At 39.5% G+C, this 19,527-nt stretch overlaps 2 protein-coding genes across 2 annotated transcripts; both read left to right on the top strand.

The window, feature by feature from the left end:
* Positions 1-2,326: 2,326 nt before the first annotated feature.
* On the top strand, positions 2,327-2,776 carry LOC138883383 (uncharacterized). The gene has a single exon (XM_070164065.1). It carries the CDS (start codon positions 2,327-2,329, stop codon positions 2,774-2,776), a length of 450 nt encoding a protein of 149 aa, XP_070020166.1.
* Positions 2,777-9,578: 6,802 nt separating this feature from the next.
* LOC138883382 (uncharacterized) lies at positions 9,579-10,696 on the top strand. The gene is made up of 2 exons (XM_070164064.1): positions 9,579-9,873; positions 10,377-10,696. Exons 1-2 carry the CDS (start codon positions 9,579-9,581, stop codon positions 10,694-10,696), a joined length of 615 nt encoding a protein of 204 aa, XP_070020165.1.
* The last annotated feature ends 8,831 nt before the right edge of the window (positions 10,697-19,527 follow it).

Genomic DNA, 19,527 nt, shown 5'->3' with positions numbered 1-19,527 from the left:
GGCGAACATCTAGGTCATGGTCACATCCCTAGGATTTTTAACTCTTTGTACAAACACCAAAAACATTCCTTCACTTCTAGTTTCTTTTCTTAGATTATAATTGTAAGAGTAATAGTAGAACTAGAAAGTAAAACTATTTGTGGAAGTGCAAATTGAGTTAATCCATTCGCTTTCGTCAAGTGTCCTAACACCCATTGTAACTCCCTGTGAAAATCGACCCCAACTTTTGTTGGGTACTATTCTTCCAAAGGTCGTTTCCACTCACTATTGAGTGCGGATTGGACGTAGATCAGGTACTGGAACAAGCCAAGCTAACTGGAAGCATCATTCCGGCAACAAAACTCCTCGTCGGTTTCAAATTTGCAAGTGTGACAACCCGGGGGAAAATCTTGCTGCCCGCAGATGCTGAAGGGGTCGTGAAAACTACCTTACTTGAAGTGGTGGACGACGACATGGGATACAACGTAATTTTGATAGACCACGGCTACATGAGATGAAAGTCCTACCATCACATATCAGTAAATGCTGAAATTCCCAACTCCGGGGGAATCAAACAAATAAGAGAGGATCAACCGGCAGCAAGGGAAATGAACATGTTATCAGTTTCCAGCAACAAAGAGAAGGAACTCAACGCATAGCAATTACAGGAATCGATGACTGCTTCGAACTAAATAAAGATGACAAAGGGGTGGAGTTGTTGGAATCCCACCAGGTATCAAGATATTTTAAAGTACCAAAAAAATGGATGCAACCAAGTCCACGGTAGAAGAACTCGAACAAGTGGTTTTGTTCAAAATATTCCTGGAGAGGAAATCCACTTGGGGATAGGCCTCAACCCCGAGCTCAGGTCAGGATTTATTGATTTTCTTAAGACTAACATTGATTGTTTCGCATGGTCGCACACAGATATGGCAGGTATCCCTGTATAGGTCATTGGGCACAAGCTAATCTTGGACTGAAGTATCCCACGGGTACGGCAAAAAAAGCACACAATAGCCGAGGTCAGAAACATGTTTGTCAATAAATTCAGAATTAAATTGAATAGATGTATCTAGGGAGAACTTGCTTTGAAGAAACTATTCCCTAGATATACATGTCGTGTTATTTCACAATTGAAGAAGAGGTAACTCGATTACTTGATATTGGTTCTATCCGAAAGGTAAAGTATCCCGACTGGCTAGATAATATAGTTGTTGTTCCGAAAAGAATAATAAATTTTGAATGTGCATAGATTATAAGAACCTGAATAAGGCGTGCCTGAAAGATTTGTTCCCACTATCCAACATCGATCAAATGATCGACACCACGGCCATGCACGAATTAATGAGTTTCCTTGATACCTATTCCAGGTAAAACCAAATTAAGATAAACCAGAAGGATCAGGGAAAAACTTTGTTCATAACGAACTTCAACACATATTGTTATAATGTGATGCCCTTCGGGCTAAAAATGGTGAAGTCACTTATCAGAGGCTCGTGAACAAGATGTTTGAAAAACAAATAGGTAAAATAATGGAAGTGTACATAGATTATATGTTGCTCAAGTCTTTAAATGCAGGTGACCACTTAAAACACCTCCTGAAAACATTCAACATCCTAAAGAAGCACAACATGAAGCTCATCCCCCGAAAAATATGCATTTGGAGTTAGCTCCGGTAAAGTCTTGGGTTTCCTGGTGTCACAAAGAGGGATCGAAGTCAATCCCGATAAGATAAAAGCCATCGAGGACATCCCAAACTAGCTGACAAGCGTAAAAGAAGTCCAAAGGCTAACCGGAAGATTGGCCAATCTAAGCAGATTTATTTCTCGGTCTTTAGAAAAATGTCATCACTTTTTCTCACTTCTAAAGAAGAAGAACAACTTTAATTGGACTCCAGAATGCCAACAGGACCTAAAAGACCTGAAATAGTATCTATTGAGCCCTCTGTTACTATCAAAACCAGAGGAAGGTGAACAACTGATAATATATTTAGCAGTTTCTGAGGTAGCGGTAAGTGTCGTTCTAGTATGGGAGGACGAATGTATGCAATCACCTATCTATTATTTTAGCAAAATTTTGTCTGGAGCGGAAACTTGTTATCTGCACCTCAAAGAATTAGCCCTAGCTCTCATAATCTTCTCTCGAAAGCTTAGTCCCTATTTTTAATGTCCTTCACAAACCCGAGTTCGGGGATAGGCTGGCCAAGCGGGCAGTTGAAGTTAGTGAATTTGATATTGAATAAACACCTAGAATTACGATCAAATATTAAGTTTTGACCGATTTCATGGACGATTTCAGTCCCAGGTTACTACCTTCGGCAGCAAAAGAAGCGGTAATGGTGTGAAAAATGACATCAAGAGCTTGGACCATTTTCACACATAAAGCTTCAAATGTCAAAGAGTCTAGGCTTGGGGTGGTCCTAATCACGCCTTTGGCAGAAATCCTGAGGCAGGCTATAAAAACTATTCCTTTGACAAACAATGAAGCCGAGTATGAGGCATTGATTGCAGGACTTGAATTGGCCTGGGGACTTGGCGTCATAGAAATCAAATATGATTTGCAGCTGGTGGTAAACCAAATTTATGGGATCTTTGATACTAAGGAGGAACGTATGCAACAATATATGATTAAAGTTCAAACTTTGCTAACGTGCTTCAGGGAGTGGTCCATCACCCACATCCCGAGAGAAGAAAATGTAGAAGAAGATACATTGGCCAACTTAGGGTCGTCTACGAAAACAAAGGGTTCAATTTCTGGTACTGTCGTGCAGCTTGCATGTGGAACTGGATGCGGATGATTATTGTGAAGTAAATACATCCATCCTATTCTGGTCCTAGAGGAATGAGATCATCGATTACCTTGAGCACGACAAGCTTCCCGAAGACCAAAGGCATCCTGGTCACTCCACACCAAAGTAGCTCGTTACAATTTCTAGGGAGGGAAGTTATATAGAAGGTCGTTACATTGCCCGTTTGCTCAACGTTTAGGAGCCTCCGAGGCTGACTACGTCATGAGCGAGGTTTATGAAGGAATTTGCGGGAACCATTCTGGTGTAGATTCCTTGGTCCTAAAATTAGTTAGGGCTGGATATTACTTTCCCGGATGGAGCAGGATGTGAAGGCATTCGTTCATAAATGCAACAAGTGCCAGCGCCATACACAGTTGGTGTACCAACCGATAGAACTCTTGCATTTGGTACTATCCCCTTGGCCATTCATGAAATGGGGGATAAATATAGTCGGGGTCGCTTCCACTGAGACCCAGGAAGGTAAGTTTTTTTTTAATTTTAACTAATTATTTTATTAAACAGGTTGAACCGGGTCCTTACCAAAATATCGGCGAGCGCGAAGTGGTCAATTTCTTATGTAAAAATATAATTTGTCGGTTCAAAATACTGAAGGAAATTTCCTGCGACAACGGTCCACGGTTCATAGGCTCCAAGGTCACAAATTTTCTTGAAGACCTCAAAATTAAAAGAATCACATCTTCGCCATACCATCCGAGCACAAATGGGCAGGCATAATCTACTAATAAGGTAATTATTCAAAACCTGAAAAAGAGGCTGGAAAAAGCCAACGGCAAGTAGCTTGAAGAGTTACCCAGGAGTATTATTGGCATACCGGACGACGGCCAAGTCAAGCACATGAGCGACACCTTTCTCTCTCGTATACGGTACAGAATCTTTTATCTCGGTAGCAGTAAGAGAACGTACCTTACAGTACTTCTGAGCGGATGAAGAAGCAAATAAGAGGCACTGCTTGTCCGAATGGAGCTGCTTGATGAACGCGGGGACTTGGCACACATAAGGATGGTGGCCCAAAAACAAAGAATAGAAAGGTACTATAACCGGAGGGCCAATCTCTGTTATTTTAAAGTGGGAGACTTAGTTTTTAAGGAAGTAACTCAGAACACCCCGAGAGCTTAACACGGGAAATCTAGGTCAGATGTGGGAAGGCCCTATCGGGTTTCAGCTATCACCGAAAAAGGGTCATATGAATTAGAGAACCGAGATAGAGTCAAATTGCCAAGTAAATGGAATGTGACTCACCTCAAAAGGTATTACTGCTGATGAATCCTACTTATACTGAAAGTATGTGTTGCATGCTTTTTCCCTTCGCCTAGCTTTCGTCCCATACAGATTTTTCTAGCAAGGTTTAACGAGGCAGTAACAGAAAGCATACTACGAATCAAACGTCATCGGCAGAGATAAGACCATTAAATGACAAGGTATTGACCACTGCGGGATGGTAAAATAGTCTTTGGCTCGGTGGCAAATTCCTAATAGGAAGTAAAACTTTCTATCAGACCAAAGGCTATTCAACCGTTCACAAGTTTTTTTTCATCAAACAAGCCTCTAAGGGGTGGTTAGATAATCTTTGGCTCGATAGCAAAGTTCCTAATAGGAAATGAAGCTTGCTATCGAACCAAAGATTATCCAACCAATCACTAGTATTTTTCCTTCCAGTGTTCTAATCTGCATTCTTCGTATTCGAACACTGAAGGGGAATAGTATGAGAATACAACAACCTGATTGCCATGGAAATCGGGACTACTAAACTCGGGAACAAATATGTCTCATCGGGACCGGGGACTACACAGATAGCCCCATAAAAAGGTGTACAAATTAGCCACATGTATTGGCAATTTCTTTTCTTTCAGTAAACGAATGCTTACTTTTGAAGATAGAAGGAATAAAATGAAGTCATTTTATTTTTATCTTGTTTTTTATCCAAACAATGAATTGACTTTACCATTTGAAAGTTAAATAAGTACATCAAATGCTAGTGCCGGAATAAACATGAGATATCCTTTTCAAGAGCACTGTAAACATAAGAGGGCCCTCTCTTATGAAACCCTCACAGTAAAGGGTTGGTTCTGGAAGTGTTTATGCCCGGAACCCAAATGCTATTGGGGGAAAATACACCTGAAGCCTTGCCTAACTTGACGCAAAAAGAATAAACTTTGCGCAATGTTTAAACAAAAAGCACTTTTATTTATTAAACGTGCAAATCAGCACAAGTACAAAAATACAAAAGGAAAACAACAAAGGAAAAGTAAGCAAAAAAGCTAAACTACGTCGCCACCAGAACTCAGGGGAAGAGAAGTATCTACGCCCTCGAGAGAAGTAGGAAGATCTGCCACCGGGGTAGGATCTTGGCCCTCATCATCATTCTCTTCAAGGTCCTCCTCGGCTCCTGAAGACTCGGAACCGAAACTAGTAGAATCAGTTGCATCACGCTGAGCCAGGAGGCGTTCTCAGGCGGTTAACTCCAACATTTGAGCCTTGGCGATCTCATCGTCGATATCAATAATGCCCGCTTTGGCGTCTTCCAAGATTTTCCTCCTCATGCGTTACATAGAATGTGGCTTTTTAATAATGAGAGAAACCCCTTGGTGCTGATGTTTTGCTTTAAGCATATCAACCTCGGTCAAAAGGCCACCCCGCTTGGATCTTATGGCGCTAAGACTAAGATCGAGATCACGGATTGTGGTTATATGAACCTTATTGTGCTTCATGATCTTCTTATACCAACCTATAAGAAGAATTTATAATCCATTTGCCACCTATCGAATTTACCATTTTATGGGCGCCAATACTTATCCTCCATCTGGGTACCCTTCTCCTTGGCTGCAGCAACCTCTTTAACCTTGTAATTCAAGGCTAACTCCAAGTTATTCACTCACTCAAAGGAGGAAGACTCACATTTGACAACAACAAGCACATCATCTTGAACTTCGGATCATTTTTCCTCAGCTTCTTGGAATTGAACATTTAATTGATTAGCCGGGCATCAAGATCTCTCGCCTCAGCGGCTTTCGCTTCTAATACCAAGAGGTGCATGACAAGTTGATTCCTGTCGTCCAACAGTTAGTCTCGCTCGGACTTGAGTCCTTCTTTATCAAGGATCAATTTCTAAAGGCCCTCGGAAGCAAGGAAGTTGGTCTGTAAAGCAAATATCGAGGTTAGAAACCTTGTTGTAATAGACGAAAAGAAACAAGCAGTAAAACGAACAAGTACAATATCGTTACTGCATTGTGCATGGTGTTATTTATCATACACTCCCCCAAAAGAGAGTGTATTTTCTTCTTATCTTTCTTTGAAGCCAACGACTTCAGATAATTGGCGAGTTCCACTAGCCTGGACAGCAGATGGCACTCCGTTGATACAGAGAGAGAGAGAGAGACACTTCTCCTCCCCTGGAAATATGTAGAAGGGGCAAGTAATTGTGCCCTAAATTCCCGTAGTCAGGGGACTGGGGAGGATAGACGTCCTCCACTAGGGTGTCTACGGCTAGTGGGGGGATGTAGCAGTTGGTGGTGATGAAGGTATGGCCAGTGTGAAGGGAAATGAAGCTGAAGGTGTTGCAGGTTGAGAAGTAGCTATGGTAAAGGCTGTGTTGTTTGTTGGTTGCTCACCAACAGAGGGCGCAAGAGGACCAATACTCGGCCTCATAGTACCGGGAGTAGTAACTAGGACCGGAAAGGGAGAATCAACATTCTCTACTAAGTCAAATTCTCCCTAGAGCGCTCGAGCACCGTCCTCGATTGGGGTTCTAAGCTCTTCAGACTAGCATTATGTTGAGGTAATGAAGGTCGCTATCTCCTTTGTAGGGAATTCCATTCATCACTGTCTTTCCCATCATCGTCAATAACCACAATAGTTGCAACTAGCTGGGGCATGATTTTCTTTACTTTCTTATTTTTACCCTCGGTCGAGGAGCAACACCGATTTTTTGGTTGCTTGTTTTCCGGCTGAGGACTCAGAGATAAAGCACATGTACCGGAAGCAGACTCAAGGGCACTAGTCTGAATGAGAGCCTCCTCAACAAACTTGCAGCCTCTACAGGATCGACCAAACTATCCTCCTCAGGGACGGAAATAGAACCCTGCAGGAGACCTGAATCAAACAAGGAGGTAGGGTTAGTAGAATTACTCATGTACAAAGATGGAATAAAAGAAGAGTTTTTTTACCGTGATTCTTGGCCCTCCATCTGTATTTGGGAGCCAATTCCTACCACCGGCGGGTCTCTGACATAGTGATGTCTAGAATCTTCTAGACCCACCAGTCAAGGCCTTCAATCCTTGGTCCACCGAGTTTTTAAAAATAATGAATGAAGAAGGGTTAGAAATAACATGAAGCAACATATTTTCTTTAATAGTTGAATAACTTTAAACTTAAATGAACGAGTCCAAGATTCAGGAAGATGGAGTTGTGGCCGTGATAATATCCCTGGTGTTACATCTTCAGTTTTAGTACGTTAAAAGTTTCGTCTTCAGTTAATTGACATAGACTCGGGATAGAGATTATCTTGAGGTTAACGTATTTACGCTATTTTATAACAAGTGATAAATAAATGTCATGAAGGATAAATGGTACAGGAATTAAAGAAAACGAGTTTCGTTGAAAGTGGCCAATTTGGGATAAAATACGGGTCGAGCGATAATACCCGATAATTATGGACTAGTACCATGCAAGGTACCATATGTCCATGGTAGTACAATGTATAAGTATTAAAAATAAATAGAATTTTAAGTAATTTGAGGCAATTTTTAAATTATGCGGGTAATTGATTAATTACTGGATAACAGGACATTACCAAGTTAACTAATAAGTGGATAAAAAAATTAATAAATTACTCCCCCCCCCACCCCAAAATGTGGCAGAAGGCCACCAATTAGGAAAATGACTCATATTCATTTATGAGTAGGTGGCCACTTAATTCATTAAGTATAAGATACCTCACTTTTTATATTTTGTATAGGAAGACATAATCATTCTTGCACAAAAATGTTAGCCCATTTAATTCATTAAGTATAAGTCACCTAACTTGTTATACTTTGTATAGAAAGATACTATCATTCTTGCAAAAGACACGTTAGCCATCTTCAACCAAAAGTACTTAAATCCAGAACGTAGAAAGCTTCAACAAAAGTTTTCCAATTAAAAGCCCAACGAAAATTATTGGAAGCTTAACAATGTACAAATTTTGCAGTTCTAAAAGAGTACGATGCAATCTTCAAGAATTTTATACGGAGTTTTCTCTACTCCAGGTATGTTAAGGTCATCTCTTCTTTCTTTTGGCATGGTCCAAATTATACAGAAGAAACGAGCAAACGAGCAAACAAACAGTTTCCATAAATTATACTATTCATAGAAATACTATGGGTGTATATTCTTGATTCCCCATGAGAATTATTATTATCTTCTGTTCATGGGTCTCAGAATAATACACAGTTGAAAAAGTTTATCCGGAAGGAATATAGAGATTATTACATATTTTTTATGCATTTCACCCATTTATACATATGCATTGACCCAGGACTAGATGGCATTATATACGCGTATATATGTAAATATATGTATATGGGATATGGGAAAAGGTTACGGCGTTATATACGCACCATCACCTGATCAGTTGGTATATGTTGATGATGTTGCCCACAGTGGCCGAGACGATATGATGGGATTCCCTCAGTGGCTTGATGATATAATGTACACCCATACCTATGCATGGCATGACATTTATACGCACGTGCATGACATTATAAATGTTTCAGAATTTACAAAGTTATTCAGATTTAAAGATGTGTTTCTTTATTTCATATTTCATCCATATCTTTTATGTACTAATTTTCATGCCTTACATACTCAGTTTATTTTTCGTACGGACGCCCTATTTCACGGGGCTTGCGTTTCATGCCTGCATGTGCAAGTAGCCAAGCTGATGGTCCCCCTTCTTAGGATACTTGATCAGTAAGAGTTGGCGTACTCCACTTGATCCGGAGCTGCTTTTAATTTTGGTACGATATCTTTGTATATATATATATATATATATATATATATATATATATATATATATATATATATATGGGTATGATGTGGCTCAGTCCCATTTGTACAGTTATATTTCTATTAGAGGTCTGTAGACAGTATATCTAGTTAGATAGTATGTGGTCTTGCCGGCTTCCAGTTTTGAGGTGTATAGTTGTATATAGCAGCCTTGTTGGCTCGCCCTACGTATGTTGCACGTATATGCATGTATCCCTTTTTGGTCAGATTTCCTTCATGTACATTATTCTCGTAATTCAGGAGATGTTATTCAGGTTTATATCTTAGACGCATGCTTAGGGTAGTTTGATTGGTAGGACTCAGGCACCCGTCGCGGCCCATCGATTTGTGTCGTGAAAAAAGTGGTATCATAGCAGTTCTATCCTAGGGTTGTTTACATATTGTGTCTAGTAGAGTCTTTTTTATGGGTGTGCTATGCACCACACTTATAGATAGGAGGCTACAGGACATATAGGATGTTATCCTCTATTTTATCTCAGATCGTGCGATACAAGAATTCATGTTCCTAACGATATGTTATATTTTTAGCGATGCCTCCAAAGAGTACGACCGTTAGAAGGGAAAGTCCGTGGCTCGTGAGACTACTAGTCGAGCGCCACGAGTTACCAGGGCCCGGGGAGAGTCTCATGGTAACGTTGTATCTAAGGCTTCACATACCCCGCCCTTTCTAAAAGAGCTCTAAGGGGCACCAGCTCCACCACCCGCCCATGTACATTCAGCACCTTAGCTAGATGCACTGGGTCAGGAGATGAGAGATGTTATTCAGCTATTAACCAGATTAGTAGCCATGCAGACTCGGCGTCAGGAAATAGGTATGGGTCATACAGATAGGTCCGTCAGTGCGAGGGTTCGTGTTTTCATTAATTTAGACCCTCCGGTATTCACTGGGGCAGATCCGAATGAGGACCCTCAGATATTTATTGATAGAGTGCAGAGGACGTTAAGGGTAATGAAGGCCACTGCGAATGAGTTAGTTAAGCTAGCTTCTTATAGACTCCAAAATATTGTAGTTAATCGGTACGAGTCTTGGGAATTGTCCAGAGGTGAGGATGCCCCTCCAACAGTATGACAGGAGTTTACAGAAGCTTTTTTCATCATTATCTGCCACCAGAGCTTAGGCGGGCCACATTTGATAGGTTCTTGACCCTTCGACAGGGTAACATTAGTGTTCGGGAGTATAGCCTTCAGTTTGATTCATTGGCTAGGTATGCTCCCACTATTGTATCAAAGATAGAGGATCGGGTTCACCGGTTCGTGATGGTATTATAGCCTCACTTGCTTAACGATTGTATGTTGGTCTCACCTTAGACAGACATGGATATTTCTCATATTCAAGCATACGCTCAGGGTATAGAGGAGCATAAACAGAAATAGAGGGCCGATCGAGAGCATGATAGGGCCCAAAATAAGAGAGCGAGGTCTTCGAGTCCTTCTGGTGAGTTTCGAGGTGGTCGGAGGCAAAAGTACCCGAGGTATCCAGCCTATCCATTGGCTAGCATGCCCCTTTATTTTGGCGATAAGAGATTTGATCGTTCCTTATATTCAGGGTCTGATCAGAATTTTAGGGCCTTAGGTTCTCAGTATAGGGGTGAGTCAAATCAGATGAGGCCGCCCTTGCCACGATGTGCTCAAAGTGGTAAGCAGCATACTGGGCAGTACCGTATGGGATTAGGTGTTTGTTATACTTGTGGTTATCTGGGCCACATTATGAGGGATTGTCCGATGAGAGGTGATGCAAGCATAGCTCAGCCAGCGGGATCTGTAGCTGGTTTGTCATCATCAGTACGCCCTCCTAGGCAAGGTCTACAAGCACCAATGAGTAGTGGTAGAGGCAGAGGCGGAGCATCTAGCTCGAGCAGTCCTTAAAACCGTATTTATGCATTAGCAGGACAACATGACCAGGAGTCATCGCCTGATGTTGTTACAGGTATATTATCAGTCTCCTCATATGATGTATATGCACTGATTGACCCAGGTTCCACCTTATCATACGTTACTCCATTGGTTGCTAGTAAGTTTAAAATAAAACGTGAATCGGTTAAACCTTTTGAGGTGTCTACACTTGTTGGGGACTCGATGATAGCTAAACAAGTATATCGGGGTTTTATAATAGTAGTTCATGGTCGATCTACCGTAGCAGACTTAATTGAGTTAGATATGGTAGAAATTTGATATTATAATGGGTGTGAAATGGTTTGCTTCTTGTCATGCCAATGTTGATTGTAGATCAAAGATAGTCTGATTTTAATTTCCAGGGGAGCCTGTTTTGGAGTGGAAAGGTAATACGGAATCGCCGAGAGGAAGATTCATTTTCTATCTCAAGGCAAGAAAGATGATCAAAAAGGGATGTATTTATCAATTAGTTTGGGTTTAGGATGTGAAAGTGGAGTCACCAACCATTCGGTCCATCTTAGTAGTTAATGAGTTTCCCGATGTTTTTCCTGATGAACTTCCGGGTCTTCCGCCAGAGCGAGAAATTGAGTTTGCCATTGACCTACTACTAGATACTCATCCAATATCTATTCCTCCTTATAGAATGGCCCCCGCGGAGCTGAAAGAGTTAACGGAACAGCTAAGGACCTTGCTTGAAAAAGGCTTTATCAGACCTAGTACATCACCGTGGGGAACACCTGTATTATTTGTGAGGAAGAAAGATGGTTCCTTACGGATATGTATTGATTATAGACAGTTAAATAAGGTGACGATCAAGAATAAGTACCCGCTTTCAAGGATTGACAATTTATTTGATCAGTTGCAAGGTGCCAAATGTTTTTCAAAGATAGACTTGAGGTTCGAGAACCATAAGGTAAGGGTTAAGGATGAAGATATTCCAAAGGCAGCATTCAGGACCAGATATGTGCACTTTGAGTTTCGTGTTATGTCGTTCGGTCTGACCAATGCCCCAGCAGTGTTCATGAATTTAATGAACCGTGTATTCAAGCCCTTTTTAAATCTGTTCGTAATTGTATTTATCAACGATATATTGGTGTATTCTTGTTTAGAGACTAAACATGCAAATCATTTGCGTACTGTGCTCACGACTCTACAAAAAGGAAAGTTGTATGTAAAATTCTCTAAATGTGAATTTTGGTATAACTCTGTAGCTTTCCTTGGGCATATCATTTCGGGTGAAGGCATCCGGGTGGATACACAAAGGATTGAGACAGTGATGACTTGGCCTAGACCCACAACACCGACGGAGGTTCATAGCTTTCTCGGTTTGGCAGGTTACTACAGGAGATTTGCAGAGGGATTTTCTTCCCTTTCAGCACCTTTGACAAAGTTGACTCAGAAGGGAGCAAAGTTTCAGTGGACTGATGCTTGCGAACGGAGTTTCCAAGCATTAAAGGACAGATTAACTTCAGCACAGGTTCTAACGCTCCCAGAAGGGACCAATGGTTATGTGATCTATTGCGATGCTTCAAGCATTGGATTGGGTTGTGTGCTGATGTAGCATGGTAAGGTTGTAGCTTATGCTTCTAGACAACTAAGAAAGCACGAGAAGAACTACCTGACCCACGATTTAGAGTTAGCTGCGGTGATTCATGCACTAAAGATGTGGAGACACTACTTGTATGGCATTCATGTTGATATCTATACGGATCATAAGAGCTTCCAGTACATCTTCAAGCAAAAGGAATTAAATCTACGTCAAAGGAGATGGTTGGAGCTACTTAAAGACTCTGACGTTGATATTTTATACCATCCGGGGAAAGCGAACGTAGTAGCCAATGCCCTCAGCCGTAGATCTATGGGTAGCCTGTTGTATTTACAGCCAGAAAAGAGGGGAATAGCCCATGAGGTTCATCAACTAGCTAGTCTTGGAGTTCGATTACTGGACTCAGGTGATATTCGAATTACTATTCAAGATACGACAACATCCTCTTTAGTAACTGAAGTAAAGGAACGCCAGTACGAGGATCCTGTGTTAGTTCATTAGAGGGATACCACCCTTCAGAAGGAGAAGATACCGTTTGAAATTACAAAAGATAGGGTCCTCAAATATCGAGGATGATTATATATCCCTAATGTTGCAAGGCTATGTCGGCAGGTTATGGCAGAAACTCACTATTCTCGTTATTCTGTCTATCTAGGAGCGACCAAGATGTATCATGATATCAGGGAAGTGTATTGGTGGGACAAAATGAAAAAGGGTATAGCAGAGTTTTTTGCTTAGTGTCCTAACTATCAGCAAGTTAAGATTGAGCAGAAACCCGGTGGGTTATTGCAAGCTATGAAGATTCCGACTTGGAAATGGGAAGTAATCAATATGAATTTCATCATAGGCTTACCTCATACCTAGTGTAAGTTTGATTTGATATGGGTGATTGTTGATAGGCTTACAAAGTCATCCCACTTTCTGTTCGTCAGAACTACATATTCCTTAGAGGATTATGCAAGGCTTTATAATAAGGAGATAGTACGACTGCATGGTGTCCCTGTATCTATTATCTCGGATAGATGAGCTCAATTTGCAGCTAACTTCTGGAGGTCCTTCTAAAAAGGATTGGGGACTCAAGTAAGTCTTAGTACAACATTTCATCCCGGGACAGCAGGACAGGCTGGGCGTACTATTCGGACACTGGAGGATATATTATGTGCTTGTGTAATAGACTTCAAAGGTAGCTGGGATGATCATCTGTTGCTTATTGAGTTCTCATATAATAATAGTTACCATTCCAGTATTCAGATGGCTCCATGCAAAGTTCTTTACGGATAGAAGTGTAGGTCGCTTATAGGGTGTTTTGATGTTGGAGAATCTAGATTACATGGGCCAGACCTGGTTCAGCAAGCCATAGAAAATGTAAAGCTTTTCCGAGATTGACTATTGACAGCTCAAAGTTGTCAGAAGTCATATTCCAACGTGCGGCGTTGAGATTTAGAGTCAGGGTTGATGACTGGGTATTCTTAAAGGTGTCACCTATGAAGGGTGTGATGAGGTTTGGCAAGAAAGGCAAACTTAGCCCACGATATATTGGGCCTTATAGGATCATTCGGAGAGTGGGCCAAGTAGCGTATGAGTTAGAATTGCCCTCGGAGTTGGAGTCTATCCATCCGGATTTTCACGTATCTATGTTACGAAAGTGCATTGGAAATCTTACCCGAGTGGTGCCCACAGATGATGTACAGATTACAGAGGACTTGTCATACGAGAAAATTCCGGTTGCCATCCTAGACCGACAAATCCGCAAGCTACAGAATAAGGAGATACCCTCCGTGAAAGTACTTTGGAGGAACAACAATGTGGAAGAGATGACTTCAGAGGCCGAGGAAGACATGAAGTCTAGATATCCCTACTTATTTCCTCCTCCAAAGAAGGGTCCCATTGAGACGTCATAACCATAAGGTACATGTAAAAATTCTTGTGTTGGTTATTGTCATTGGTCGTGTGAGGCTATTATCGTTATTCATAATTATGGCCCTGTGTGGCGTTGGGTTATTATGCTTCTACGGGGAGAGTTGTTAGTGGTGTTGTTACAAAGGCAACCCTGCCAAAGTTATATAGATCACAAGGAGTTGAACATTCGAGGACGAATGTTTCTAAGAAGGGGAAGGATCTCGAATGTTTCTAAGAAGGGGAAGGATGTTACATCTCGCATTTTCGTACGTTAAAAGTTTCGTCTTTAGTTATTGACATAGACTCGGGGATGAGATTATCTTGAGGTTAACGTATTTACGCTATTTATAACAAGAGATAAATAAGTGTTATGAAGGATAAAGGGTACACGAATTAAAGAAAATGAGTTTCATTGACAGTGGCCAATTTGGGATAAAATACGAGTCGAGCGATAATACTCGATAATTATGGACTAGTATCATACAAGGTACTATATGACCACGGTAGTACGATGTATAAAGTATATTAAAAATAAATAGAATTTTAAGTAATTTGAGATAATTTTTAAATTATGTGGGTAATTGATTAATTACCGTGTAATAGGACATTACACAGTTAACAAATAAGTGGATAAAAGAATTAATAAATTAACCCCCGTCCCCACCCCATCCCCAAAACGTGGAAGAAGGCCACCAATTAGGAAATGACTCATATTCATTTATGAGTAAGTGGCCACTTAATTCATTAAGTATAAGACACCTCACTTTTTATACTTTGTATAGAAAGACATAATCATTCTTGCACAAAAACGTTAGTCCACTTAATTCATGAAGTATAAGTCACCTCACTTGTTATACTTTGTATAGAAAGACACTATCATTTTAGCAAAAGAAACATTAGCCATCTTCAACCAAAAATACTTAAATCCAGAATGTAGAAAGCTTCAACAAACGTTTTCCAACCAAAAGCCCAACAAGAATTATTGGAAGCTTAACAACGTACAAATTTTGCGGTTCTAAAAGAGTACGGTGCAATCTTCAAGAATATTATACGGAGTTTTCCCTACTCCAGATATGTTAAAGTCATCCCTTCTTTCTTTTGCCATGGTCCAAATTATACAGAAGAAACGAGCAAACACACAGTTTCCATAAATTACTCTATTCATAGAAATACTATGGGTGTCTATATTCTTGATTCCTCATGAGAATTATTATTATCTTCTATTCATGGGTCTCAGAATAATACGCAGTTGAAAAAGTTTATCCTAAAGGAATATTGAGATTATTACGTATTTTTCATGCATTTTACCCATTTATACATGTCTATTGACCCATGACTAGATGACGTTATATACGCGTATATATGCAAATATACGTATATGAAAAAAGGTTATGGCGTTATATACGCACCACCACCTGATGAGTTGGTATATGATGATGATGTTGCCCACAATGGCCGAGACGATATGATGGGATGGCCTCAGTGGCTTGATGATATAATGTACACCCATACTTATGCATGGCACGACATTTATATGCACGTGCATGACATTATAAATATTTTAGAATTTACAAAGTTATTAAGATTTAAAGATGTGTTTCTTTATTCCATGTTTCATCCATGTCTTTTACGTACTAATTATCATGAATTACATACTCAGTATATTTTTCGTACTGACGCCCTATTTCATAGGACCTGCATTTCATGCCTGCAGGTGCAGGTAGGTAAGCTGACGGTCCCCCTTCGTAGGATCCTTGATCAGCGGGAGTTGGCGTGCTCTACTTGATCTGGAGCTGCTTTTGATTTTGGTACGATATGTTTGTGTGTGTGTGTGTATATATATATATATGTGTGGGGGGTATGACGTGGCTTAGTCCCGTCTTTATATAGTTATATTTCTATTAGAGGTCTGTAGACAATATATCTAGTTGGAGAGTATGTGGCCTTGTCGGCTTCCCGTTTTGAGATGTATAGTTGTCTATAGCAGCCTTGTCGGCTTGCCCTACGTATGTTGCATGTATATGTATGTATCCCTTTTTGGGAAGATTTCCTTCATGTACATTATTCTCGTAATTCAGTAGCTGTTATTCAGGTTTATATCTTAGGCGCATGCTTAGGGGTGTTTGACAGGTAGGACTCGGGCACCCGTCGCAACCCATCGATTTGGGTCGTGACACCCGGTGGAAATGATAACAAACCACTTCATTCATCCACGGTCATTGTCATCATCCATTCTATTAAGCAAAGCATGGTAGCCATGCTTGCTGAAATTTATTACTCCACCACGGAAGATTTTGGGAGAGTAGAGGTTCATCATATAAGCCAGGGTGAGAGGCTTCTTCATTTCTAGGCACACCCACCGCAGATATGCCACCTTTTTACCACACTGAGGGGCTGACCTAAGCCAAACAGACCTGGTACCGGTGGCACAATTCCAAAATCACGGGGTCAAGTCCCTCGTTCAAAGAAAACGGACCCAAAGTAAAGGGGTACGTGTAAACGTACTTGAAGCCCTTCTTAATAAAAGTTACTCGCTCCACTAGATCGGGAGAAATGATATTTAGGGCATGGCAGTCATATTCCTCCTTCATAGTAGGAATACTAGAAGGACGAATAGAAGAATGGTATTTACCAACAGCCCAAGTTCGGGCGTTTAAAGTAGGAAACTTCTTTTCGAAGTCCTTGGCAGTATTGAGATGTTTGGGGATGATGGTATTCGTCGTGGGAGGATCATCATCAACATCCACATCTTTGTCTTTGCTCCTCTTCGGGTCCCCACCGAAGAGCATACCAGAGTTCTTGGAAGAGTAGGTATAAGAAGCTATAATAATGAGAAAATGATAAGAGTTTTTTAAAAGAAGATCAAAGAGAGATGAAAGTAGAATGAAGTTAAAAGTAAAGAAGTTGAGAGAGTTTATAAAGTTGTTGGAAGTGAAAAAGGTAAATAAGGCGTATAAGTAAAGTTATAGGCGGCAAAAATCTTGGTCATGATTACCTTGAGAACCAACAAAAATATTGCTAAATCATGGAGTAACACGTATCTGGTGTATTAAATGCGAGGGGACGTGCATTTTATCAAGTGTCAAAATCTTTTCAGAAGAGTTCAGAAAATTTTCTCCAAGAAAGAAATCTTCACCAACTTTCAGGTGATATCAATATATGCCACCGAAAAGCAGGGGGACTATCTGTATAAAGTATAATCGATTTATATTAAATATTCAAATGATAACATGACACGTGGAACCGGGGGCAGACAGAAGATGAAGCGAGTGGAAACCAAGATCGAGGACGACAACTTTAGTTGGCACCGGGTAGATCTCGAAGGGAACATAATCAACGGGAGCAAACGAATATTTGTCACCAGATGTCATGTAATGAAGAATATTCCTTAGTATTGAATGCACAGCCGTTGCGGAGAATTTTGGCATTCATGGTCTGCTATTACATATTCATCAATAGCTCCCATTATTATCATTTAAGAGGGGTTTGATCCTAGGACCTTGTTCCTTAAGTGTAACTATAAATAGTGACTTCAACAATCATTGTAACCCACGAAAATTCTGACAAACTTATGCTACACACTATTCCCAAGTTAAATAATACTTTATTTTCTGTCTAACATTATTCTTATTGCTGCCTTCGGAAGCGTTGCTCCCAGAACCAAGCTATCTGGTATTTATTTTGATTTCAACGCTAAGTCTTATATTCTTATTTAATTTATTTATTATTTTAGATTAAATCAATTCACTTGTCTATAAACCACGTAACAAATTCAACAATACTGTTTTACGAATGAACATATATACGGATTTTCAGAGGGCTTTACAATGTCTTGAGCTTACTACTGTTTAGATTGAATTCTCTTGTAAAAGAAAGAAAGAAACAGTTTTATTAGTAGTTTGACCCCAATATTCTAGGATTATTTACCCAATAACGGTCAAGTTATGCAATGCTACTTTAAGGATTAGTAAATTTAAAAAGATATAAGTTATATACACCGAAAGTTATTATGATCAGTATAATTAACTTGTTTTAACAGTTTTATTTTGCATTTGTTATAGGTTATCAATCGATGTTATTTAATAAGGTTATATGTAATTATCTTTTACATGATTTGATTATATAAAAATAATTATATTGTCAGTACATAAAATTAAACTAACTTAAATTGTGATGAAAGGTGTGCTTAAATCGATCAAATTACGTTAAGCGATTAAATATTTTTTACAGCTACACAGACTCGTTTTATTTGATAAGACTATTGTAGTTTAGAAGAAGGAATTGGCATTTCACTTCAAAGAAAATGCCAGCCACCCTGAATTTATTTGTTTGATGCTACGAGCTGCAGCGAAGAGCAGGTCTCTCTCAAAGAAAAGAAGAAATAAAAACAAAAGGATCGAAGAATTCTGCAGTGATTGACAATATATATCATCACTGTGTCTTATATTTGACATCCTTCGATTTGACGTTTGAATTGTCATTTCATCACCCCCCCAAACCCAAGCGATGTTACCTTTATATATGTCATCAAATTTTCTCTCTCTCTATATATATATATATATATACGTATAAAGCATATGGAGTCTCTTTCGTCATGTTATTTCTGATCTGGCCATGCTTTTCCCCCAACTCGGGCTTTTTGTGCTTTCTTTTTGCCAAAGAAAAATGGAGGGTAAATTATAAAGAAATAGTTCAAAGAATAACGTGGAAAGAGAAAATGAGAAGTGAAAAATCAAGAACGGGAACTGGATGGCACGATGTTAAGCTTTGCTTCTTTCTCTTTCTTATGCCTCATCCTATTTTAGGAGAAGCGAAAAATTAAGAAATAAAGGAAGACTTTCGGCACATATACTAAATATATGGAAAATATACAGAAATTTAATTTCTTACTAAAAATAATTGAGTAAGTTGTGCTGAAGAGAGGCAGATTAGAGTTTGAAATTTGTAAATTCTGCGATATTATAAAAATCAAGTTACTGGTCTGGATTTCGAGCTAAAAGTTCTTACACATCTACTGAATTTTTTAATACAGATAAAGAGTTTGAACAAAAGTTTATATAGTTCACACGAACTCATATCTAATACTATGATATACTATTTGGGGGAGTTAAACAAGGTTTTCTTTGATCATATTTTTTAAATAAATTAAAGTATTAACTATTATGATATATATATATATATATTTCAAAAAAAAATAAAAATTCTATGTCCAAATTTACACCTGAGAATTAGCAATAAAATTCCCATAAATTAAAACGAAGGAGTATTATCGATCATCATTAGTGGTAAGAGTTTCACATGTCTTTTAATCTTCTTTCTCAGTTAAGGAATGAACGTTTATATTAAGTTACTTCATGCA

The sequence above is a fragment of the Nicotiana sylvestris genome, chromosome 12 (assembly GCF_000393655.2).
Source record: "Nicotiana sylvestris chromosome 12, ASM39365v2, whole genome shotgun sequence".
In the NCBI taxonomy this organism is placed as follows: Eukaryota; Viridiplantae; Streptophyta; class Magnoliopsida; order Solanales; family Solanaceae; genus Nicotiana; species Nicotiana sylvestris.
This window is presented reverse-complemented; position numbering and strand designations above follow the sequence as displayed.

Coding starts and splice junctions, on each gene's coding strand:
- LOC138883383 (XM_070164065.1), top strand. CDS start 2,327: ATGACATCAAGAGCTTGGACCATTTTCACACATAAAGCTTCAAATGTC.
- LOC138883382 (XM_070164064.1), top strand. CDS start 9,579: ATGAGAGATGTTATTCAGCTATTAACCAGATTAGTAGCCATGCAGACT. Junction 9,874..10,376: donor GTCTTGGGAATTGTCCAGAG/GTGAGGATGCCC, acceptor CCTTATATTCAG/GGTCTGATCAGAATTTTAGG.